The following is a 27,094-nucleotide window of genomic DNA, read 5'->3' as shown; positions in this document are numbered from 1 at the left end:
GGAAGGCGCTACAGAGAGTTCCAAAAGAAGTCCTGATCTTGGAAATATCTTCTGTACCTTCAGAGCACATGGAGTTACAGAGGTTTGCCCACAGCTGATGCCACAGAATTCACAGAATGACTGTGTTGGGAGAGACCTTCAAGAGCATCAAGTCCAACCCAGCCCCAGCAGCTCACCTCACCCAGTGCCACATCCAGGCTTTTCAAACACACCCAGGGCTGGTGACTCCACCACCTCCCCGGGCAGCCATCCCAGAACTTTATCACCTTTCTGGAAAAGCTTTTTCCTGCTGTCCCACCTGAATTTCCCTGGGCACAGCTTGAGGCTGTGTGCTCTGGTTCTGTCAGTGCTGCCTGGAGACAGAGCCCGAGCCCAGCTGGGCACAGGCACCTTTCAGGAGCTGTGGGGAGCGATGGGGCCACCCCTGAGTCTCCTTTTCTCCAGGCTGAGCACCCCCAGCTCCCTCAGCTTCCTCACAGGGTTTGTGTTCCCAGCCCCTCCCCAGCCTCATTGCCCTCAACTGAATCATAAATTCAGTCAGTGAATCATAAATTCCTAAATATCCTGGGTTGGAAGGATCATCAAGTCCAACTCCTGGCCTCCACGGGGCCACCTCAAAAGTCACATTTTGTGTCTGAGAGTTCCAGGAGTCTGTGAGCAAGGCAGGGAATGATTCAAGGTCTCTCAAATCCTGGACTGTCTCCCAGCCTTTCCTCCTTCCCAGGGCACTTTTCAGAGTCCTGGTTTTAGGGCAAAGTGAGGCACTTCACACAGCATCAACTGGCTCATGAAAACCTTTCCAAAGCATAAAAAGAGTTTAATTCAAGTGTGAAAAGTCCAAAGGCTGAGAGACAGTGAGAGCTGGAATTCCAGCTCCCTGTGTGTCTCATGGGATGGAGACAGCCCCAAGTGGAATTTCTTCCCTTGCCATGAACGATGCATTTGAGACACCTCCAAGACCTTGAATCTGTTCTCCTGCTCAGCTCAGCTTCCTCAGTTATTCACATCCCTTCTGGAACACACAACCAAGCCAGCAGGAGGTTAAGGGACTCCCTACTCCCTGAATTATCCCAGCTTACTCCAAAACACCCACATAAAAGCAGCAAATGAGTTAAAATCAAGCTAAATTACGACTTTTTGCAATAATTTGCCTTTTGCTGATAAAGAATTATTTCCAAAGAGTCAGCAGCACAATGCACTGCAGTTTTGCCAGTGGGCCAAATCACTTTTATCATTCTTGGCTGAGAAACACAGGCACTCACACGCTGTCTTTTCCATCCAGAGCTGAGCATCCATGCGGGATTTTCCATCTATTCAGACATTTCTCAGAGGGCATCTGACCTTATTTAACAAGCCCTTAATTAGGTGAAAGCAAATGCGAGGGAGAGCGGAGTTCAGCCTCTGATGTTGCTGAGGGTAATGAGGAGTGTTCCAGGGGCAGCAAAGAACAATCAAAGAGAACAAAAGTTGCCTTTGCTGCCAACTGGGATTACACTCATTGCTCATTCGGGATTGAGTGAACTCTAGGAATTGCTCTTCCCTATCAATTTTGTGCAGGATTGCCCAAGAGTGGGACAGCTGGCATGGAAATGGGTGGTTTGGAGTCCTCTGCTTTGGAGGATTTAGAGGGAGAGGAATGTGACACTTTTTTTGCAAAGATGGTGAATTCGACCATGTTTTGGGTATCTTAGAAGCTCTGGTGGCCCTGATCTTATGTAGGATGCCAGTCTGGTTTAGGAATAGCTACTTATGGAATCATGGAATGGTTTGGGTTAGAAGAGACCTTAAAGATCATCCAGTGCCACCCCTGTCATGGGCAGGGACATCTTCCACCATCCCAGGTTGCTCCAAACCCCATCCAACCTGCCCTTGAACACTTCCAGGGATCCAGGGGCAGCCACAGCTTCTCTGGGCACCCTGTGCCAGGGCCTGCCCACCCTCACAGCCAAAAATTTCTTCCTAACTGCCTGATAATTAATCCAAGGAAGAGAAGATGCTGCCAATACCCTTCCAGAAGTTGAGTAGGGAAGTCCTGCAGAAGACCTGACCACCTCCAAAGAGTGGATGTGCACAGTGGTCATCTTTCACAGCCCCTCCTAAATCAATACTCCAAGACAGCAGAATAACAGAATTGTGCAACAACAGCACCAAAATTTACAGTTTCTACATGTCTCTGCTGCTTTTAAATCCCCAGGTCAAAAAGTCACACCTATTAGATTATCTCAGCTTTCTGATTGCAAAGATCTTTCTGCATTTTCTGGTTCTGGCCCAGTGATGAAAAATGTGGTCTGCACACGACCTGATGGCTCACAACCAAACAAATGTAAATTAAAAGGAAAAAAAAATACAAACAACCAAAATCTCTTGAGTTATTTGTAAAACTTGTGATCCTGAGCCAGTGTTTCTGGAGACAGCCTCAAATTGACAATGCCCTAGAAAAAAGCCACTCCAACCCCAGGAGTTAATGCTGCTTGATATCTTATGCAAAGATCACATTTGAAGAAATTAAGCCGTAACTAAGCAGAGTTATTAATGATTACTTTAACTAATTGATACGATAACATAAGCAGCAGGCAAGATTTTAATCAGTGGTCACGAAACCAGAAGTAAACTGGCCAGACACCCCCTCCTCTTTGGCAGCTAATTTGCAAACAATAATTCTGCTGCTGGTAGTGACTCAGCGGCTGAGGGGAGAAGAATAAATCTCAGGAGACAAATAGGTATAAACCTTCCCCATTTTAATGAGAAACAGACACAAAAAGGCCAAAAAGACCCTGTCAACATGATTTGCAGTACAGTTACTTAATTTTTTCCAAATGTGCTTTCTGCCACGCTTTAGTTGAAGTACATATTTATTTGATATTTCGCTGGCAAAAGTTTAAAAGAGCCTCCAAAATACCCATCTGCTTCTGCTACGCATGACCCTACCAGTCTCACCTCCGACACACTGTAATGGTTTTGGGGAATGATAGCACTGCACAGATGTGATTTATTCAAAGATTGTGGGTGACTTTCTACTAATTTACAGGGGGAAAGCACAACTTTCCACTGGAGCGTGAAGCTGACCCACAGAACAAACCTGCCAGCACAGAGAGGGACAGCAAATCTCCTTCCTTGAGGCAAACACTGAATCACAGGATGGTTTTATAAGGGACCATCCCATTTCCATCCAGGGACACCTTTCACTATCCCAGGTTGCTCCAAGTTCCATCCAACCCATCCTTGGACACTTCCAGGGATGGGTAAAGTTGCCCATTAGTAACACAATGTTGCTTAAAATCTGGTTGCAGAATAGTCTTCCCTAACCTTCAGGAAACCAAAAGTAAGAGGAAGCTCAAAACCATGAGATTTAAGTAATGTGAAGTTGACACCTCTTTCCCTTTACCTTCTGGATTTTGAGCCTTTAAGGTTATTTCCTCCAGCTCTTCCCTTTGATCCCTCTCTTTCAAAAGGAAGGGCTGAGATTCCTGTCCTGGAGTAGCTTCCATGTGTTGCAAAACTCTGGGAGAGGACCCAGGAGCCCAACTTGCTGAAACAGAGTTATTTAGGGGTGATGGAGGTGACCTTCCAAAGGTGCGACAGGGGAATGAGCATCCTGCACCTCCTGGCATGCAGAGGTGGGCTCTGAGTGTGTGCCAACACTTGAGCAGGAAGGAAACAAGGAGACAGCAGTGTGGAGACAGCTGGAGAGCAGAGAGTGAAGAAACAGGGATGCCAGGAATGCAGGAGGGGTGGAAAAGCAAGTGCAAGGCTGGGAATGAGAGGAAAGGGCTGCAAAGGATCAGAGAGATGCAGGGAGAAGGAGAAAGGGGTGGAAGAATTATCTCCATCCCTGCAAAGACTTGCAGGGAGTTTCTTAGCTGGGTGGAGAAAGAAATTCAGAGATCATTAGGTGAGGGAAGGAAGCACAGGCATGTGTGATGAGGAGCAGGGAAGATGCAGAGGAGCTGCAGCAGAGACCCTCCTGTTCCCCCAGCATTTCCCATCTGCTCCTCATCCCCTGAGATCAGCTGGTGAGGCACAGGGCTCCTCTGCACACCAGAAACAGGAAAAGGAGAAAGAAACAGCCCCAGCCTCCAGTGCACTGATAAAAAATATGGAGAGGAGCTGTTTACATGGCATGTAGTGACAGGACAAGGGGAGAATGGCTTCAGACAAAGGGAGCAGGTTTAAATGGGATATTAGGAGGAAATTCTTGGCTGTGAGGGTGATGAGCACTGGCACAGGCTGCCCAGAGAAGCTGTGGCTGCCCCTGGATCCCTGCAAGGTCCAAGGTTGGACTGGATGGGGCTTGGAGCCAGCTGGGACAGTGGCTGTAGCTCCCTCAGAGCATTTGTGAAGGCTGGAGTTAAAGGGATGATCTCCTGATGGATCCTGACTGATGCCATGTGTGCACCAACCCTTCCCTGAGCTGCCAACAGGGACTTGGAACACATTCACACCTAAAACACAGAGATGTCCACACCTCTGGGAAATGATGGGACCTTTGTATGCTCTGTCTCTGGGTTTCAGTGACAAATGTATTTCTGGATAATGGCAAAAAGCTGCTGCATTCTGCTCCTCAGAGCATTGCACATCTGAATGAGTGGGCAAGTGCTGCTTGTCACCTCTCAGTGCCCAGAGGAGCTGCAGGGCAGGACTTGTTTCAGCCACAGAGCACAAGGCAGAGCTGGGTTCCATCTCCCTTGGAGCCCAGGGAGTTCAGCTCCAGGGGAAAACCCCCATGTGCAAACCAAGGACCCCCAGGTTCACTGAGGAAAAACCTCCCATGCAGAAATAGGCCTTTAAAAGGCCAGGGGATTCTTTTGGCAGCATGAGAAAGATGTTCCTTGTGTCCAGATTTACAGTGACAGCTCTTTTTCAAGTGTTCCAAGTTAAAAGGTGCCTTGCTGGGATTTCCAGAACTGTGGTAAGACTGGGACAAGCTGGAGAAATTTGCTTTGTCACAGGGGCTTCCATTCTTGTGGGGGGGCTGGTGAAAGGTGGAGCCAAGTCAGCCAAAATCACAAGATTTGGAGTCCTGAGAGAGCTGGAGCTGTTTAGCCTGGAGAAAAGGAGGGTCAGTGAGGATCTCATTGCTCCTCACAACTCCCTGAAGAGAGGTTGATGTGAGGTGGGGTCTGTCCTCTCTCAAGCAACCACCCACAGGACAAGAGCAAATGGCCTCAAGCTGCACCAGGCAGGCTCAGGTTGGATATTAGGAAAAAATTTCATCAGTCCAAGAGTGCTTAAGCATTGGAAGAGGCTGCCCAAGGCAGTGGTGGGGTCACCATCTCTGGATGTGTCCAAAACACAAGTAGAAGTGGCACTTCATGATATGGTTCAGTGAGCACAGGAACATTTGGTCAAAGGTTGGACTTGATCTTAGATGCCTTTTCCAACTTTAATGATTTCATGATTCTATGAAAACAGCTTTTAATAACTGCATAGGTAATAACAGAATCCCTCTTATCTCTGGGGCACAGGGCTGAGCTGAGGAAAAAAAAACCTCAAGGAGAAACCTCCTCCTTCCCCAGGGATAGCACAAGCCCTGGTACCTGTCTATCTTTAAAAAGGTCAGGTTAAGTCATCAACCCCCTGCACCCCATCTCCACAGATCTCCCCAAACCACTGTGAGCAGTGAAAACCTCTGATAAGTCAGATCTTCACCCTTTTGTAAAAGATCTGTACATGGCTTGTAGAGTGGGTGGGATATTTGCTCCCCAAGGGCAGCCTCTTCATAATCCTGCCTCCAGCAAGGCAAACCCCTGCACCCACTCCCTGAGGCTCTACAAATGTTAATTTATTCAAGCATTAAAGTGTGTTCTATCCTGAGCACACAGGTAGTGACTGCACTGCTGAGATGGCAGCGCTGTCACTCACATCGCCCGCCTCAGATAAAATCACATTTGGGCAAAGGCTGATGTAGTGCTGAGTGTTTCACAGGCTCACATCAGATTTTAAATAACAACACTCCCTGCCTTTTTCACCAGCCTTGCTCTCACAGGGACACCCATGGGCGTCAGAGATGGGTGGGAGGAGATGATTGATAAATCACAGAGCTCCTGAGCTCTCTACAGGGCTTGGGGCCCTAAAAACACCAGCTTCAACTTGTGCTCTGGAACAGCCAAGCCCAAAATGCTCATGCTATGATCAGGGCAGTGCAGGTAGTCAATGGACCAGCAAGAATAAGTTTTTGGAAGTCTCTGAAGGAAAAACGAACTTTTCACTTCCTCCAGATTTCATGTTTATGGATGTGAGGGAATGAAAGTTGCTGTCCCACTGCCTTTTCCCCCAGAGGTTTGAGACAGCCCCTGGGAGTCTCTGCAAATCTGAAGGGCTGTGCAAAGGCAGCAGTGGTGTCTGAGGTGACCTCAGATGGACCTGCACAAAGAGGTCACTGAGCAAACCTGAAAACCCTGGGCTGGTTATTGGTGCATTCATTGTTCTGCTCCAGGGCTTCGGCCCTCCAGGAGCCCCATTCTGTGCAGAAGGAAAAAGAAAAAGCCCAGACAGTGAAAGATGAGGAAAAGGAATGGTGTCATGCTCAAAGTCTTGCAGGAGCTCGGGCATCACCTGCCTCCAGCTCCTCACCCCATCCCAAAAAGAGACTGCAACTGTTTTCACCTCAGGACTGGAAGTGAAATCCCATCCTTGCCCAGCATGGAGCAGATAAGAAGGAATCCCAGCTCTGTCATCCTGTCCTTTCTCCTGAGTTCTGGTATCTCTCAGCCTCTTGAATCAGGAGGAATTTACAGTATTGCTCCCCTCCCCACACCAAATTTTAGATATAAATATGTACAGTAGAGGGAAATGGTTGGAAGCATCACGAACCACTTTATTTTAAGTGGTGCAGGAGGAAGAAATGACACTTGTAGATTAAAAATATAACCAGTAATACTTGTTTAATAAATCATTGAATATGTATGGGTGAACATGTAGGCCTCCACTGTAGGGCAATTGCCATCACCCTACCACAATCCCTCATTGCTCCCATTCTTTTTGTGGACTTAAAGCTCCTCATGAGCATCTGTGAATCAGCCAGGTATGATAGCTCAAGTAATCCTGCACACCCACAGGACTAAGTACAAACAGTGCATTTTCCATGTAAAATCAGCTCCTCTTCCTACCCCCTCCCCAAGCAGCAAACTTCCCAAGGCAAGGAATTCCACTGAAATCAGCCAGGATTCCATGCTGAGTGCCCAGCCTGGTCCTTCCCTGGGATCTGGCTGCCAGCATTTTCAGTCACAATGCTGACAGCACAACAGGAGCACCACACTAAACTTGGCCTGCACTCTGGCTGGCAGCATCCTACACTCTTGCCCAGTGTCCCAAAGAGGCTCCAGCCTCCCCAAAAACTCCAGTTAGAGACAAATCATTCAGTGATTCGGCTCTACACCTTCCTGAGTCTGTGGCAGATGCAGCCAAAATTTGGGTGGGGATGGAGAAAAATGCAGCAGCAATTCCTTGTCCAGCAGCCAGCAGGGCAAAGCAACTCTGGGGGTGGTTCCTGCCCCCTGAGTTCTGTGCCCCTGGCCCCACAATATTGCAAAAGTATATAAATGCCATGGGTTTATGAGCATAAAAACCCTGAGGTCGACAACAGAGCAACATCCTTGTAGGAAATGTGATCACTTGCAGAATTCATGAGCAGCCCTGACGTCCACAGCAGGATGGAGCTGAAAGGTTTATAAAGCACCACGGGCTGCTGGAGTTCCTTACCTGCTTCTCAGACATGATGTAGAGGTGCTCGTGGTCCATGGAGAAGGCCATGTCCCGGAGGATGGGGCCAGTGTCCACCACCTGCACGATCTCGTACTCCAGCGTGTTCTTGGTGGTGCCATCCACACGGATCTGTGCAGCAACAACAAGAGCAGAGGGAGAACATGAGGATCTTTTCCCTCCTTGCACTCAAAACAAATAATTACAGAACCACTGAATGGTTTGTGTTGAAATGAACCTTAAAGATCATCTCATTCCAAGCCCCCTGCCATGGCAAGGACACCTTCCACTGTCCCAGGTGCTCCAAGCTCTGTCCAACCTGGCCATGGACATTTCCAGGGATCCAGGGGTAGCCACAGCTTCTCTGGGCAACCTTCTCTCCCACCACCCTCACTGTAATATATATATATTTATAATATATATAAACAACATTTTACATATATATAATTTATTATATATTATATATACATATAATGTATATTATATACTTATATATTATATATTATTATATATATTGCACACATATAATAATTAGAATATATAATATGTAATATACAATACATAATATACAATACGTAATATGTAATATGTAATATGTAATATGTAATATATAATATATAATATATAATATATAATATATAATATATTATATATTATATATAATATATAATATATATAATATATATACAAAATAACCACTGGACAAATGTATTGTGCTCCAGGTCTTTAGGACAGCAACCACTGTCAACAAAAAGTGAACTTTTCCCAGCCTCCTCCCCAAAAGGATGAAGCAGATTTCATCACATCTGCTGGTCCCATCAGCCAAGGGAACTGTAAGAACCATGCAGAGCCTGCTGGATTTTATCTGGCCCTGTCACTGTGCTCCTGTCACCGCCTGGACAAATCTACCACGCTCAAAATGATGGCAACGAGGGAAGGATCTTTGGTGGTGATGAGCAGAAGATAAAAAAGCCACACAAATCTGCAGGACTGACTCACTTGAATGCTGCTCAGATAATATTATTGCTCTTATTGCTAATGTTCCATGGGGCAATCTATTATTGCAGAGTGTTCAGTGCAACACAGACTATTTCTCTCACTGATTGCATGTATCAGGTATTGAAATCAGTCCTGCACCAGTGTGGCACCTTATGATTCCAGACACATCTCATAACAGGGTGTCACTTAGGGACATCAATAACTGGGATTATGAGGAGGAACCAGACACACAGTCCCAGTCTGTCCCTGACAATGATCCAGTGATGCAGAAGAAATTGCAGAAAACAACAGACTTTTCTTTACCTGCTTAAAAACAATTTCTAGAGTCTGGGCTCAAAAGCAGCTGGAGAAGGTTTGCAATCCCTTCCAGTATAGAGCAAGTCATGATAAAGTAGCTCTTCTCAGGAGTTCTCCTGAGCCTGCACAGCAAAAAAACCCACAGTCATGTTTCAGAGGTGTATCTACATTCCTTATCTCCCTGTGTTGCCTTTCACTTCCTGAAAATTTTCTACCCTGCAGCAACGCAAACACCACATTACCTTTCCCTAAAAGACACAAAGTTGTAGGAGATCTTCATCATGCCCCACATTACAATCTCCATTCCTTCCTGACCAAAGTTTCCCAGTCTGCAGTTGGTTAGCTGGGCAAAAAGCACCCTTCCCATCCAAAGGAAATAACAAGCTGTGGAGAACTTATGGTGTCAAGACCTGTTCCCACTATTCCCTGGCACAGTCCTTGAGCTGTTCCTTCTGTATCAACCTCTCAGCCAAGAAACTGAGCCTGAATCATCTTCTGTATTGGAAAGTCAAAGAGAAGGGAAGAGAAGGAATGATAAAGGCTCTGGAAAGTCCGTATGAGTAAAAGAGCAATGATATACAGATTGTTATCTTTGTCCTTCCTTGATGTACTCACCTGCTGTGGGACAACAAAGGAATATTATTTCCCCAGGAAAGAGAAGGAAAATGAAGCAGAAAGGAGTTAGAGGGGCTCTCTGTGCCAGCAAAGGGTGTGGAGGGTGCTCAGGGATGCTCAGATCCTACGTGCTGTCCATCAGACTCCTCAGAAGTGGGAGCACGTGCAGGCCTTGGCTGCTGGGCTGCTGCAATGACACGGGAGGATTTGCAGTTCATTTGTCATCTTGATGGAGCTGCTGATGATAGCAACACACGTCCAACATCAGCACACACAGAGGTCAGGGCCTGAAGCCCAGCACTGAGCATCCCTGATACACCAAGGGGTCAGGGAGTCAATCCCAGCACTGAACATCACTGAAACATAGGAATTCAGGGCATAAATCCCAGCATGGAACATCCCTGAAACACAAAGAATTCAGGGCCTAAATCCCAGCATGGAACATCCCTGAAACACAAGAATTCAGGGTCTGAAGCCCAGCACTGAACATCACAGGGAAACACAAGAATTCAGGGCCTAAATCCCAGCAAAGAATATCCCTGAAACACAAAGAATTCAGGGTCTGAAACCCAGCACCGAAAATCCCCGAAACACAAAGAATTCAGGGCCTAAATCCCAGCATTGAACATCTCTGAAACACAAAGAATTCAGGGTCTGAGGCCCAGCACTGAAAATCCCCAAAACACAAAGAATTCAGGGTCTGAAGCCCAGCACTGAAAATCCCTGAAATACAAGAATTCAGGGCCTAAATCCCAGCACTGAATATCTCTGAAACACAAAGAATTCAGGGCCTAAATCCCAGCATGGAACATCCCTGAAACACAAAGAATTCAGGGTCTGAAACCCAGCCCTGAATATCTCTGAAACACAAAGAATTCAGGGTCTGAATCCCAGCACTAAATATCACTGAAACACAAAAATTCAGAGTCTGAACATCACTGAACATCCCTGAAACACAAAGACTTCAGGGTCTGAATATCCCTGAAACACAAAAAATTCAGGGTCTGAACAGCCCTGAAACACAAGAATTCAGGGCTTAAAGCCCAGCACTGAACATCCCTGAAACACAAAGAATTCAGGGTCGGAACATCACTTAACATCCCTGAAACACAAGAATTCAGGGCCTAAAGCCCAGCACTGAACATCCCTGAAACACAAAGAATTCAGGGTCTGAACATCACTGAAACAAAAGAATTCAGGGTCTGAAGCCCAGCACTGAACATCCCTGACTCCCACCAGCTCTGGCTGCCTGGGAGCAGGGGCCTCACTCATGTCCGTTGTCCTTCACAGGGAAATTCAGCTCCTGAGTCTTCCTTTTCGAAAGTGGACCCTGATGTAAATCACCCATGGGCTCAAGGGCAAAGGTGCCAACAGGCTTGGGCTGTGTCACTGCCCTTAGGACAGGCAGGGGAAAGGAGGGAGGCAGGAAGGGCTGCAGGCTGAGGAGCATGGAGACAGCCCTGCTGGGGCTCTGCTCCAAGCACATCAAATACCCCACAGCAGGAGCCTTTCCTCTTTCCTTCTGAGCCTTTCCAGCTTCAATTCTCCCTCTCAGAGAGCTTTGTCTGCTGTCTCCACTCTGCCTCCCCTCAGTCCCTCGTGGCTTTCTCATTCCCATCACAGCATCCTCACTCTCTGCTGATCCCTGTGCTAAACAAACCTCACATCTTCGCTGCTCTGACCTTGATTTTCCAGCATCACCATGGTCAGATCTGCAGGCTGCCAGATATGTAAGCAGCCAATTATCACCCCAGGGCTCAGGAACTGTCCTCAGCCTTTGCCAGGCCCCATTAGAGGGGAGAGAGCTCGGAGATGGAAGAGGCAGGCTGGAGGAACAGCCAGCTGGAGTTAACAAACCATGGAGACAGGAGGCACAGCCCCCAGGGATCTCCCCTGTGCATTTGGTGCAGGTAAAAGATTGCAGAGGCTTCACACCAGGAATACAGAGCTACTTGGAAGTGATTTAACAGCTATTGCTGGCCTAATAGCCTGAAAAGTCATTATTTTGCAGAGCAGGAGGGACAGGGCTCATTGTACTGTACGTGTGCAAACACACACACGTGTGCTCACACACCCACAGCCCAACAGCTCCAAGTGCAGGAACCCCTCTCTCCACTTAAATCTAGTAGATAATAAAAAGGAAAATGAGGTATTCACATTCTCTGTACAGAGAGACACAATTCTCTCTCCCAGGATTTTTCCCGGGAAGTTGTGAGATGCAATGAGAAAACTCCAAGAAAGAAGAAAACAATTCTTATCTCTATTGGCTGCTCCCGTTGTTTGGCACATGTGGAATGGGTTATGGAAGATTGTTTACTGAAGAGTGATTTGTTAATTGGGCACTGGTGATGGTTGTTTGGATTGATTGGCCAATTGGGTCAAAGCTGTGTTGTCACTGTCTGGAGAGAGAACCAGGTTTTTCTTTAATATCTTTTTAGTATGATGTAGTTTTAGTACAGTATAGCATTAATGTAATATAATTTAACTTAACAAAAACAATTTATTCAACCTTCTGCAACATGGAGTCTGAGCATGTTATTCCCTGCGCGGGTGGATAGGATTTTCCTTCAATAGGAAAATCCAGAAAAAGGCCAGAAAATTTGGAAGACACCAACCCACAGCCTATGTGAGCCCTGTGCCAGCAGTGAGGTGATTTTTGGAGACTGCAGCCAAAAGTCTAGCCACTAACTCCAGCCATCCCTTTACCTGTCTTAAACCCTGTCTTTGTTATGTTGGATGCCAGGCACAGAGCCCTGAGGATCTCCACCTTCCCTGCACATTCTTCACAGTCCTGAGCATCAGACAACACAACTGCACTTTTCTCTTAGAGATTTATTCCTGGCTCCAAGGCTCCTGCTAAAACCAGGGCACTTGGGTTGGTGAAGAAAATCAAAGAAAAGTCTGCAAAGGAAAAATGGGAAGATTCTCATCAAAGATTTCAGGTGATCACCACTAAAGTCAGGCACAATCTCTGTGTGGAAAACTCCCCCAAGTTTCCAGCTGCAGGGAATTTGGAGAATGTACCATCCATTCCCTCTGTTCCTGCTGTTCTCTGCTGGCATCAGCCCCAAGCCCCACCTGGAGCTCGGTGCTGGCATGGACAGAGTTTTCTTCTGACTGAATGATGGGCATTCCCATATTCAAGATGTTTTTTGGGGGCTGTGGGCTGAGAACCTGGCTAGCAGTCCAGTTGGGATCGCTTCTGGGAGGTGTCTGTGAACCATGGGCTCCTCTGCAGGGCAAGAGGGAGTGACAGAGGGGACAACCAGTGACAAAGGGGACTCCAGGACTACAAGTGAGTCTCAAAATGCTCAGTCCACCACAACCCACAATCCACATCACACCCACCACCTCCACAACAGGATCACCCACCTGCTCCCACTCCCTGAATGTCTGTCCTGGACATGCACACCCCTCAGAGCCCCAAATGCTCAGCTCAGCTCCCTTGTCCTCCTCTAACCCAGCCCATGTGGGAGCTCCCAGGGCCCAGCACGCTCAGGCTGCACATTAATCCTTCTTTTTCCTGGAAGGTTTCACTCACTGGGCTTGGCTCTGCAGAGCAGGCTGCTATTAAAACATCAGCAGGATGCTTCCCCGAAGGTCAACTACCAAGGGACTCATTCTGGCAGCTGTTTGTTTGTTTGTCTGAACATTATCTAGGGCTGGCTGTTTATTTACATCCATTGAAGTATCAGACAATAAATATCCTCTCCCAGTAGCAAACAGATGCTTGCACTCCAACGTTCTGGCTAGTGCTGACTTCAAAACTATCTCCTTAATGAGCAAACAACACTATTAATCTTTAAAAACACAGGCTCTGGCCTTCTCTGAGTGCTCACCCTGGCCATGGCTACACCCACAGGCATCTTGGCAAGCAGCCTAAGGGTCTGGTAGATGAAAGAAGGTAAAAGATACCTTCCATCACTTGGCTGGTGGTTCCCAGCGTTATCTGGGCCTCCCCAGCTGCTGAGGGATCCACGGGAGGCTGATGATGCTCGAGGACAGTTTCCCCAGCAAGTTGGTGGCAGATGCCTCAATCACACTTCTAAGAGGGACACAGAGGTTGGTATCACATAGTTATCAAAGAGAGGGGCACAATAACCCTCTCCAAATCGTGGGGATGGACTCAAAATTGTCAAGGGAAGAGCAGTGTGATTGAGGGACAAAAGGAATTGGTGGTAGCAAGCACTTGGTGCTTTTGCTGGAAGATAAATCATGATTGTGGCAAAAAAAGAAAATATCTTTAAGCTCAGCATAGCAACAGAAACACCTGCCTTCCAGAGAGGGCCTCATACCTCTGTTAGCACCTCTATTCTTTCCTATAAAGTGACATTTCCTGCTAAAATCCATCCACACAGATGTACTTCAGGAGCTTTACTCCAGGCCCATCAAAGCCTGATCCCGCAGAGTGAATCAGTGTTTGGAGCATGGTAACATCATCCAGTTTTGGTTTATTCAAGAAAAAGGCACTGGCACAGGTTGTGCAGAGAGGTTTTTTCATGGCCCATCCTTTGAAGTGATCAAGGCCACGTTGGACGGGGCTTGGAGCCTGATTGAGCGCAAAGTGTCTTTTCAAAATTATCTTCAGACTCACTTCAGAAACACACTCCTAATGCAATCTCCTGCTACAACCTCACTTCTATTTTATTTGTCCAAGCAGCTTGAACTGGTCTCTGGCAGCAAAATAAAAAAAGGATCATTTCCACTGTGCCAGCTGGGCTCAGCTGTTTCCTACTTCTCTAAAACCATCACCACCTGCCCAAGAGCATCATTCCTGGCCCACCAGAGTTAAAATAAGGTCCCCCTAAATTAATATCTCTGTATAAAGCCCTTGAAAACCATCCAGGGCTGCTGGGAGCGTGGTGGGGAGCAGGACTACAATGACCAGCCAGGCAGGCAGCAGGAGCAGACGCTGGGTGGATGAGAGTCATTACAAATAATTAAATGAATAACTAAGCAGGAGAGGAGCTTGGTGAACCATGGCACGCTCGGCCAAGCCATCCCTCCCCACCACTCTGCTTTTGTGCAGCGTCAGCAGCCCCTGGGCTGATGAAGTTCCAAGGAATTCATCATCTCCTGCCCCAGCGCTTCCAGTGCTGCTCCAGCAGCTCTTGTTCAAGTCATGCTGGTGGCTTATTTTGGCCATGAAATTGCCCCAGTTCCCAGGGGAGGGGGATTAAGAGGCTGCCAGGAAGATTGCAAGGGTGGATTTCAAAGGGGAAATCCTTCAGCTCATGGAATCAGGCCCTGCTACCTCTGCCTGGGTGCAAGAGAGTAACTGTGACTGTGGTACTGCCTCAGAAAGTAGGGAAAATGTTTTAGGCAGGGAGAGCAAGAGGTGGGAGGACTTTTTGTTTTCCCAATCTCCTGAGGCTTCCTTCCTTTGCTGTGCCTGCCTCTCCTTCTTGCAGGGCATCTCACCGAAATCACCATCATCATTTCTCACTATTGGATTAAGGACCTGCAAACACCATTTCCAGGAGACCCAAGCAGCCCTGGAGCCCAGCACATCAATCCAGGCTGCTCTGAGAAGGGCCCAGCCAGAGCCTTATGACTGCACAGGGGCCACTAATACTTCATTGCTTTTCCAATAGCAGTTCCTCCCTGTTTTATGAACTTAATGTTCCCCAGAGGATGCCAGGACTGCTGGCTGCTGTTCCTGGCATGGAGAGGGAGAAAGGACACAGCAGGCAGTGCATGAACTCATGTCAGGCCCTTCTGATGATCACCTATTCCTGCTTTTCCATTGATTTGGGTGGCATGGTGGAGCTCTATTGATCTCAGCAAAGACAGGGAAGGGGCTGGTGACACTCCGTGTTCTGCCCATTTCCCTCCGTTTTCCAGTAAAATAATCCGTTCTAATTTGCCTAAAACCTATTAACAGGAGATCAATTCCTAATAAAACATGGCATTTCGATAGCCCTGTCTATCCAGCGATCCTAAAGGCCTTTAGAAACGCTAATTGAAAAAACAAGGCGTGAGGTACCCTTAACTCCTGCCTAAGTCAGCAGCCAGCAGCTCTCTCTCTTCTCCCTGCACACATGTTTTAAAGTGCTGCTTGCCTGGACCATGCCAGCCCATCCAAACACACATCTCACCTCCAGCCATGTGGACACCAGGAAAAACTGGTGTTTACAGTGTTTTTGAGGCTCCTGCTCTCAGCGCTGTCCACAACCCCAAATGTCATGACAGGAGCCACTCTGAGCAGAGGTGGGAGCTGATCTGGACAGGTCAGACATGGAATTGGAGTGGTTTGGGTGGGAAGTTACCTTAAAGACAATCCAGTTTCTCCCCTGCCATGGCAGGGACATCTTCCACCATCCCACGGTGCTCCAAGTCCTGCCCAACCTGGCCTTGGACACTTCAGGGATCAAGAGCATTTCTCTGGGCACCCTGTGCCAGGGTGTGCCCACCCTCACAGGGAAGAATTTCTTTCTAATATCTAATCTTAATCTCTTCTCTTGTCATTTAAAAGGGTTCCTCTTTGTCCAGTAAAAGTCACTCTCCCAAAATGTACACCACAAAACAGAAGGGACAGCAAAGCAGGTTGGCCTTGCAATCCCACCAGGTTCCTGGTTTGTATTTCCTTTGTCCAGGAGGTCTCATGTGACAGAATCACAGAATCATTAAGGCTGGAAAATACCTCCAAAATCATCAAATCCTATCTCACTGAACAAATCTTGTCATCAGCAAACGAGGGTTATTTGCTACACCTACAGCACAGCAATAGCCAGGGAGAATGGTTCTTCCTCACTTCTCCAGCCACAAAATTCCCAGAGCCTTTTCTCCCAGCAGCAATGCAGGGTTTTTGTCAGAGTCCAGGACATCCCTCTGGCTGCCCTGGCTGGCTCCAGACCCTGGCAGGGGGTTCAGCGACCTTGGCATGAAGTCAAAAACACCTGTGGCTTCCATTTTAGCCTGTGGAAAATGCTGCCAACTCTGTATGAGGAATTACAAGCCACAAGGGTTTGAGTAGTGTGATATTTAAATTAACACAGGGTGAAAAAGTAGAATTTTGAGGTTTTTAGAATGGGGTTAATGGGCACAAGATGGAGGGATTTGGGTGTGTCCTGACCTTCTTCTCCTTCGTCTTGTCCTCCATGTCTTGGTGTGATGGTGACACTTTTCTATTGGTTTAAGGTAGAGACACACTTTCCAACATAGATTATAGATATTGGCACAATATTGTAAATACACATAACTTTCGATATAAAAGGTAAACACCACTCGAGAGGACAGACAGAATGCCATGGCTTCTTTGCTAGACAGAGCTCAACAGGTCAGAGAAAAAATGTTATAGATAAGGAAAAATAAACAACCTTGAGAAGCCGATCCTACACATTCTAGACTCCTTTGCTGTGCAGGCTGGGAAACGAGGACTTTTACACTCTTGGGATCATCCCAGCACTGCAGACAGCGAGAGGTTTTGAAGAAGACAGCTTTCCTAGAATAACTGCTGGCTAATCCTGATCATCTGCAGGCACTGCAGTGTAATCCCCACCCCGCACACCCTCAGCCAGGGGGCACAGGGGCTTCACTGGGCAGGGCCACAGGGTTTAATCCCTGCACAGGAGTCACCCACTCACCTCTCGTGTAATCCTGGGAAATCGGGTCAAACACAGCTGTGCCTGGCTGCTGGACAGGAGATCACCCCTGCAGAGACAGCACAGAGGGCAGAGCAGGGCTCCTGCTTCAGGAGGCCCAAGAGAAACATGTTGGTGGGCATCTGCTTTGTTTTCAGGAGACACGTGGGTCACCGAGCCTTGGCAGAGCTGCTGGGAGTTGTGGCTTCATGGTGGCTCACTGTCTCACACAGATCCAGCACAGTGGGATCCACTGGATTTGTGGAATCATAGAGTGGTTTGTGTTGGAAGGGATCCTAAAGCTCATCTCATTCCACCCCCTGCCACGGGCAGGGACACCTTCCACCATCCCAGGTTGCTCCAAGCCCCATTCAGCCTGACCTTGGACACTTCCAGGGATCCAGGGGCAGCCACAGCTTCTCTGGGCAACCCGTGTCAGGGCCTGCCCACCTTCACAGGGAGAAATTTCTCCTTAATATCCAATCTAAATCTACCCTTTGTCAGCTTAAAGCCACCTGCTTTGGGCCAGAGGGTTCTTCAAGCCCAAAGACAAATTCCTAGCTGACAGAGATCCCCCTTTTTCCAGTCCACAGCACAGGACTGCTGTCCCATCCCACTGTGGATCCCCACTAACAATTATTGCAAGAGATACTCCTGGCTGCAATGGAGTTATGAATTAAATTAGACAAAGTGAAAGAATGACAACCTGTCCAAGCCCTTCATTCTGGGCTTGGACATCACCTAACACAGCGGGTTTCTGATTATTGCTCCCAGCACCATAAAAATTAACAATTACAGCTTGAAGTGTGTCCAGTCAGGCTGTACCTGCACTGCAGGGCTCACCCCAAAGTGGAACAGCTCCGGAGCTGGAAACAGAGGGAAAGGGAAGGACAGGAGCAGGGAGAGCGTGTCAGGTATGTGCAGCTCTCACATCCCGGAGCCCATTGACAGATGACATCATTTTTGAGAGCATGGTTTACACGCGCTCCCCCGGCGCTCCCTGATTGATAAATTAGACACTCATGAGCCATGTGCTAATCAATGCAAATCATTAGTTTGTAACAACACAAGGCAAGCTCGGCAGAGCTCATTTTTCAAGGTAATGGCCTGCCAAGCATCCGTGTTCAGCTCCGAGCCCTGCCAGGCGATCCATTACCGGGCTGCTGGCACTCACCTATGGCACCAGGCTGGGCCCACTGCAGACCAGTCCCCTCCAAGGACTGGGATCAGTGCAAGGGCTCCAAACCTGCTGCTCCTCCTCCTTCTGCTCCTCAGCTCCTGGCTCTGCTGCCAGTGGCCACCCTACACCCAGACATTTGGAGTGCACTTGCACCCACAGACCCTGTGCTGCCTCAGGTTTTAGCTTTTATATTTTTCACATTCTGTGCTGCTTTAGTGTGTGGGTCTGAGCTTCACATTATGGGATGGTGAGCTCTCTGCACAGAGCAGGGACACAAAACAATTCCTGCTCCAGCTGGGCACCAAGGACAAATGATCCAAATCTCAGCCCAGGAGCACAAACACCGTGGGCTGGAGAGAGAAAATCAAGCAGGGTGGGACTGCCTGGGCTAAAGCTGGAATGGGACAATGAACTCCAAGGTGCCAATGGAGCAGAACTGATCCCAGGGAGAGCCCCCAGGAGCGCTCGTGCATTTTGGGGCTATTTTGGTTCATCTTGGGTGCAGCCCTGGCTGGGCTCTGGTGCTGCTCAAGGTGGATCCATGGAGGAGATGCTTTTCATAAATCCCTAATTTATTCTTTAGCTCTGCCCAGCCTCTGTTCTAGCTCAGCCTTCACAAGGCGTCACCTGGACATTTATTCTCCACCTACCCCAACTCTGCAACCTAAAATTAAAGCTATTTAAGTCTGAAAAACTGTGCTCTGTCCTCTATAAGTGGAAAATGAACGTGGCTATTCAAGGTGTTGACCTGCAGGTGTGTCCTAGGAAACTCCATGATGGCATCAGTGGCATCTCTAAAGGAAAATGTCTGCATCAGGTTATGCCTGGCCAAATAAAGAGGCAATTTGAATGCTCCAGCCACCAGATTTAACATCCAAATTTCTGGCCTCAGGGTCTTAAAACTTCTGTCAGCTGAGTGAGTGCTTTGAGGGAATGACACTCCATCAGGGAAGGATGTGCCACCACTGACCATCCTGTGGGAGCACAGGGAGGGGACAAGGGTGGGACAACTCTGCCCCTGCACCACAGGAGCCCATCCAGGCTCTGTGTCTGCCTCTCAAGCTCTGCAGGATTTCAGTCCCACTGGCAACAGAGCAATCTCCTCATCCCTGGGTCATTCTCGGGCACAAATCCTGCCATGGGTGCTCTGCAGAGCCACTCCAGGTCCTTCATGGAAAATAAGAATTCTCTGTCTGACATCCCCAGAGGTAAAATTCAGGTCTCAGAGAGAGGGTCCTGCTGCCGGATGCTAGTATTTATATTCCCAGTGGATAATCTCAAAGGTCATCCTAGTGCAACTCAGGTGCTTCTGTTTCTCCCAAACTGGTGGAATTTCTTTTACAAGGCCAGTATTTTGGGAGCTTGCTAACTTTTAAATATTCATGGTTGTTATTGCCATCACTCCTGGTTCTTCATAAAGAGACTGTAAATGGATGCTTTGGGTCACAGTGGTTCTGATTTGGATTAAGGGAACAATGAAAAGTATAAAAATTCAATTTTTATATGTGAGATCATGGGTGCCAGCTCGTGAGCTGCAGAAACCAAAATGCTCCCTGAAATCTGGTCAGCTGTTCAGCAGGGCTCAAACTGTAGACAAAAATAATTCAGACAAGCTGCAACACCAGAGAAACTCTGAGTTTTGCCTCCAGAAATACCCAGAAGTGCAGCGTGTGTGTGAACAGGACTGAGCAGACACGACGATCCCAACGCAGCTGGCCCGGAGCACAAACCCTTCTGTGGGACAGCTCAGAAAGCCAGGAAAGGAGTAATATGGGATGGAATGAAGACAGATGCACCACAACACAGGCTGGGTGATGAACACAAGTCCTTTATAAGTGTCTGTTCACAGGGCTGAGGGAGCAGATTCCCGCAGGGATGAGCTCATCCCGCTGGGAACGCGGTGACCCCGAGGGTTGGGAGCTGTGGGGCGGGGGGTGAAGGGCAGTGCCACAAAGGGTCCTTTGACAGTGGCCAGACAGGGAGAGCTTGGAGACACCCACGGATCCTCACCACACTGTGGCACTTGAGAGGGAGCCAGCTGCCCTTTGGCAACGGGAGGCATGAGCGTAGATGCGGGAATTCTCATGGATACGCGGGAATTCTCATGGGTGCGCGGGCAGCGGGGCACACGGCAGCGTGAAAGGGTGGGAGGATTCAGGCAGGTAAAACAGGGGGTGTGGAGGCAGCCAGAAACACCTGGGTGCTCCAGGACCATCCTCCTGGCTTGAGGATGTGCTCACCAAGGGGTGATGTAGTGTGGGAATCCAGAGCTTCCCTCTGGCTGCCCTGGACCCTGGCAAGGGTCAGAACCCCCCTGGACAGAGCCCCCAGAGACACTGTCTGTGATCTCTGTCCATGGAGAGGAGTTTTCAATCTTACAGGATGAATTACAAGCTTTGAGTGTTTAATAAGAGTAATAATTAAGTGTAACACAAGTGCAAAAGTAAAATTTTAGGATTCTAGATTAGGGGTTCAGAGGGGACAAGATGGAGGAATTGGGTGTGTCTTGTCCTTTTTCTCCTTCTTCATGCCCTCCATATTTCACTGTAGTGTTAACATTTTTCTATTGGTTTAGGCTGGGAACACGCTGTTTAACGTAAATGATAGATATTAGCACATTATTGTAAATATAGCACACGTAGTTTCTGGTATTTAATGTTTGTAACATCCCACTGAGGGCAGAGCCCCACACGCTGCCCTGCAGGACAGAGCTGTGGCAGGGCAGCAGAACATGTTAGAGATAAGCAAGAATAAACAACATTAAAAACAGCACAAACAAATTATAGCTTCTTCTTTAGCAACAGGGCAGAAAGACAAAAACTTTCTACAATCTCAAAATCACCAATACCCACAAATTCCGACAATGTAGAGATGAGCACAGGTGTGCACTGGCTTAAAATGAGAGGAAAACAGAATCATGGAATGCTCGGGTTGGAAGGGACACCTCTAAAGGTCACCTAGTTCAACAACCACAGAATCACAGAATCACAGAATAATGAGGTTGGAAGAGACCTCTGAGATCATCAAGTCCAACCTATGCCCTAACACCTCAACTAGACTACAGCACCAAGTGCCATGTCCAGTCTTTTTTCAAATATATCAAGAGATGGTGATTCCACCACCTCCCTAGGAAGACAATTCCAGTATTTTATTATTCTTTTAGTGAAAATTTTTTTCCTAATATCCAACCTAAACCTTCCCTGACGTAGCTTGAGACTGTGTCCTCTTGTTCTGCCAGTTGCTACCCTATGGAAGAGACTGACCCCACCTGTCTACAACATCCCTTCAGGAAGCTGTAGAAGCTGTCCCTGATCAGGGACATCTCTACATGGATCAGTTGCTCAGAGCCCCATGCAGCCTGTCCTTGAATGATTCCAGGGAAGGTACATCCCCCAGCTCTCTGTACAGCGTGAGCCAGTTGTAAAAACTTCTTTAAATCTCATCTAAATCAACCCTCCTTCAGGATAAAACCATCACCCCTTGTCTTATCACACCCAGCAGAGTCTGTGGAGAGCACAGGCATTCCCCCAAAAGGACCTGCTCCCTGTGGCAGATAACCCAGGGAATCTGATCCCGAGGGGGGCATTTCCAGAGCTGGGGTGGTGCAGTGCCCTGGGCAGCTCCAGGCATCAGCGAGGGCAGCGAACTCAATCACAGCCTGTCACATTCAATCTTGGAGATAGAAAGACACATTTGCAATTTCCCTTTCAAGCTTAAGAGAGGCAGCCCAAAGCTCCTGCTTTGCTGAGGATTTGGGCACTTTCTCTAAAAAAAAAAAAATCTAATCAAAAATCATATCCCAGAGATACAGTTTTTGGTCAAGTGAGATTGGCCGTTCTTGCACTGATATTTGTGTCAGATGCTGGTGCTAAATGATTTCAGAAATGCAGAGTGATGGGCTGTGAGTGCATCACTGAAAACAGAGAAATCTGGGACCCACAGCTCTTTCTTCGCTCCCTTGCTGAGGGCTCTGGGTTTGGGTGTCTTGGGAACAATTCCTGTCAGCAAAATGGGGACAGGTTATCTCCAGGGCCAGGGGAAAAGGGAACCTGAAAGAAAAGCTGTCCCCAGCCCTTTTTGTCAGCTGACACCCCTGGGGCTAAGGTTGAGATAATGAGGCCCCACATATCTCTGGGCCCAGCCCCACTGACAGGGCTGTGCTCTGCAAAGGTTATTGTGATTCAATTGCTGACTCTTTCAGCTCCTGGGCTTCTCAATGCCAAGGTGACCTATTAAGAACTTAATATCAGATAAAAAAACATCCCTCAAAGCTTTTTTTTTAACCTTCATAATCTATGTTTATCCACAGAAAATAGAAGGAGGAGAGAAAAAGAGAAAGTGAATGCTTATCTTCCAATATTGCCTCAGATAAAAGGGAAGCACCATCTGGGGACAAAACTTCACATTTGACCTTTCTCCCCTTTCATGAAAGCAGCCAGAAAACTGACCCAGCAGTGAAACAGTGGAAAAGGCCTCTTAAATTCACCTCCCATAGACTGAAGGATGCTCCCAATCCACCACAGGTTCCTCTGGTTTTGTCTCTGACAATGACCAAGGACACGACTCTCTGCAGCCCAGCCCCAGCCAGCACAGACCTCCTTTCTCCCCATCCAGCCCCAAATGAGCAGCACTGACCCCAGCAAGTCCCAGCTCTTCCACCAGCCAACCTCCATCCAGAAAAAAAAAACCCAAAAAGGTCTCACTGAGGCCTTTGTCTCCTCTCATCTCCCACTGCTCCCTCATTTGTGACCCAAAGATGTCTCTCATGCTTTTTTTCCTTCTGGAAACACCAGAAAATTTGTTGGTCATCTCCATTCCAGAGAATCACAGTATGGTTTGTGTTGGAAATGACCTTAAAGATCATCTCATCCCAACCCCCTGCCATGGGCAGGGACAACTTCCCTGCAGGGATTTAAAAGCCATCTAGTTGTGGCCCTTGGGGACATGATTTAGTGGTCTTAGCAAAGGTGAGTAAATGGCTGGATCCGACGATCTTAGAGGTGTTTTCCAACCTTAACAACTCTATCATTGTATAATTTTAATTATTACCTCCAGTAGTGCAAGAATGGCACATATCCCCAATCCCTAAATCACAGGGGTCCCTGGCACATCAATCAGAATTAACCAGAAGTGTATTCAAACCCCTTGATTGAATTACCCAAAACTAATTCAAAGGAATTTAAAAATAACAGTGCGGCAGGCTCATTTTTAATGTCAACAAATCACCAGCCAGGACCATCGGTGTGAAGCCCCCATTCAGAGGGAAACTAAAGGTGGGAATGCAGGGGGTGAGGGTGGCAGGGAGTGATTTCCTCTCAGCCAAGCACGCCCAGCACCAAGCCAGGTGTGTGAGGGGGAAGCTGATGACCCCGTGGAGGAAGCAGAACCCTCCTCATGCACTCCAAAGGATTAGGAGGTCTGCTGGGAACAGCCCTGAGGAGTTGTATGGCACAGAGGGCAAGGCACAAGGCATGTTCAAGGGAGAATTAACAGAGCCAGAGGGATTTAGGAGGGCAGTGCTGGTATATTATTCCACTTAGGCAGAGGCAGGAGGCTCCTGGGAGGGGAGAGAGGCTGCCTGAGCCACGCAGTTGGGCTGGGGAATCAGATGCTGGATCAGGCTGCTGAGGAGTCAAAATTTCCTCATAAATTGGTTAGAATGGTATTCATGAACTTAACACCATCATGCAGCATTGATCCGGCCCAAAACCTCTTGTCCACAGCAGGCAAAATAGGAATGTAGGGAAATGCAGGAAGTAGAGAGTCTGGAAAAGCTGAGCACGAAAGGGACCTGACAGACCATTTCTAGGGATGCTTCAGCTGAGCCAAGTGGTGCACAAGAACCACAGCCCAGCAGGGGAATCCGAGCAGTCACTGTCCTTCCAACAGGGCCAATTTAGAGGTTTGCAGCTCCCTTTGTGCCCCAGATCTTTCCCCAAACTGGTGTCAGTAGCAATGTCCTGTGTGAGGCAAAACAGCCAGGTACTCTTCTGATGTCAGATTGAGATGTGTGAGCTCTAAAAGCAGCATCCCTTGAGCTGCAGGACTCTCCCATCCTCTGAAGGTCTGGGGATTGCTGTTTAGCTACACAGCTCACTGCCTCTGAGCAAGCTGCTCATCCCTGGGACACTTCAGTGGACACCAACAAACAGGAGCTGCCCGAAAACCTGTGGGGACAAAGTGCAAACACTGCTGGGATGATCCCTGCCATAGCCCAGCCACCAGTGCTGAGTTACAGAATCACTGAATCGCTGAGTGAACGGGGTAGGAAAAGACCTTTGAGATCATCAGGTACAGCCTATGACCTGACACCTCCTCATCAACTAAACCATGGCACTGAGGGCCACATCCAGGCTTTTTTTAAACACCTCCAGAGATGGTGACTGTGCAGAGTCTTTGCTTCTTTTTTGCCAGGGCTGGGATTAAATGTGTGAGGTGATATTTCTTGTTCAGACTCAGATGTTTATTAGTTCTTATTTCTGTTACAGTCTCACAAACACTGAGTTCTACAGCACTTCACTCCAACAAACTGAAAATGGAGCCCCATTTCTCTCTCTACAAGGCCTTTTAAGGATAAAATGTCCAATTAAGAAATTACACCTAAATTATTTTCACTTTTAACCCAATAACAAACCACCCATGCCCCTCAATGTGGACTTTCTTATCCAGTTACACAAAACCACCCAAACCCATGGAGAAGGAGGTGAAAAAGAAGAACCAGCCTCTGTCCCAAAGCCTCCATCTTGTTTTATATCTATTCCTGCATTCTAAACCCTTAAACTCTGAGTTTCCCAGCCTGTGATATCACACACTTCTATCCAAACTCCACCCCCACAATCCCAGTGCTGTCATTCCATTTTGGAAACTTCTCCACGGCCTCAGGTCAGTGCAGTGTTCTCCTGGGGGCAGTGCCTGGCAGCACAGAAAGTCTGGAATTCTCAGCAGCCAGAGCTCCAACAGGTGACTCCACCACCTCCCTGAGCAGATGATTCTACTGCCAAATCATTCTTTCAGTGACAAATTTTTCCCTGATGTCTAACCTAAACTTCCCCAGGCACACTTGGACAGCAGAATTTGGGGGGAAAAACTGCTTCCATAAGATGATCATGACACTTCTTTGGCTGAGGTCCCTGGGGATCCCAAACTGGATATTTTTCTGCTATTTTGAATATGTCAGTCAAAGAGGAGAGCATGCAGCAAGCTCAGCTGTACTTCTGGTGATGGAAGAGCAGCCTGGGCAGCATCTCCTGTCTCCACAGTTGTAGGAATCCAGGGCTTCCCTCTGGCTGCCCTGGAAGGTCTGGGACCCTGGCAGGGGTCAGGAACCCCCCTGGACAGAGCCCCCAGAGACACTGTCTGTGATCTCTGTCCATGGAAAAGAGTTTTCAATCTTACAGGATGAATTACCAGCTCTGAGTGTTTGATAGAAGTAATAATTAAGTGTGGCACAGGTGCAAAAGTAAAATTTTAGGATTCTAGATTAGGGGTACAAAGGGCACAAGATGGAGGAAATTGGGTGTGCCTTGTCCTTTTTCTCCTTCTTCATGCCCTCCATGTTTCACTGTGGTGTTGGCATTTTTCTGTTGGTTCAGGCTGGGGACACACTGTTCAACGTAGGTGACAGATATTGGCACGTTATTGTAAATCCAGCACAGGTAGTTTGTGGTATTTAATGTTTGTAACATCCCACTGAGGGCAGAGCCCCACACGCTGCCCTGCAGGACAGAGCTGTGGCAGGGCAGCAGAACATGTTAGAGATAAACAGAATAAACAACCTTGAAACCAGCACAGACCAATTATGGCTTCTGCTTTGGCAGTGGGGCTGAAAGACAGAGACTTTTTATAATCTCGGAATCACCAATACCAAAGATTCCAACACAGCCGTCCCCTGCCTCCCGTGGGCAGGGAGGGACAGCAGGATCGTGTCCCTCATACCAGCTGAGGGATCACTTTCCTCTGGGACCTCAGGGTAACCCGGGCCATGAAACTCGACCCAAAGCCACTCTGCCATCAGGTCGGGCTGGAGACAAAGCAAGGTCAGGAGTTCAGCATCAATACAGCGAGTGCCAGTGGGGACACAAAAGCTGCGGGATCAAATGTACCTGCTGAGGGCTGCTGGGGAGGGAGGGCATTGAGAGGCAAAATTACTGCTCCTTTCATCCCTGCTGCTCTTTGCCTCGTTCACACGGCTCTCCCGGCTCTGTCCTTGCATGGGTTGTGTCCCAGCAGGGTCCCCCCCACACAGACACACCAAAGGAAGGTGAGGGGTGTCAGAGCCGAGCCCCCCTTCACTGAGGGTTTCAGCAGAATCACTCCTGAGAGCAGCCAGTCGGATCCATGTTCAGCTCCAGCTTTGTGGAGGAGTAAATCACAGAATCACAGGATGGTTTGGGGTTGGGAGACACCTTAAAGCTCATCCAGTTCCATTCCCAGGTTGCTCCAAGCCCCATCCAGCCTGGCCTTAGACACTTGCAGGGATCCAGGGGCAGCCACAGCTCCTCTGGAAAACCTGTACCAGAGTCTCACCTCTCTCCCAGACAGGAATTCCTTCCTAAAATCTAATCTAAATCTCTCTCCTTCAGTTTAAAGCCATTCCCTGTGTCCTGTCCCTGCAGGCCTTGTCCCCAGTCCCTCTGCAGCTCTCCTGGAGCCCCTTTAGGACCTAGAATGTGCTGGAAGCTCTCCCTGGATCCTTCTCTTCTCCAGGTGAGCACCCCCA

General features: G+C 48.1%; 1 protein-coding gene across 4 annotated transcripts in view; it reads right to left on the bottom strand.

The window, feature by feature from the left end:
- The window catches only part of PLXNA4 (plexin A4), a 467,181-nt gene that overhangs the window by 225,278 nt on the left and 214,809 nt on the right, over positions 1–27,094 (bottom strand). For all 4 annotated transcript variants that reach the window (XM_072918513.1, XM_030289996.4, XM_041720978.2 and 1 more), the window contains exon 4: positions 7,702–7,833. In XM_072918513.1, the coding sequence (XP_072774614.1) occupies positions 7,702–7,833 (132 nt within the window). The remainder of the gene's footprint in view (positions 1–7,701; positions 7,834–27,094) is intronic.

The sequence above is a fragment of the Taeniopygia guttata genome, chromosome 1A (assembly GCF_048771995.1).
Source record: "Taeniopygia guttata chromosome 1A, bTaeGut7.mat, whole genome shotgun sequence".
Taxonomy (NCBI): domain Eukaryota; kingdom Metazoa; phylum Chordata; class Aves; order Passeriformes; family Estrildidae; genus Taeniopygia; species Taeniopygia guttata.
This window is presented reverse-complemented; position numbering and strand designations above follow the sequence as displayed.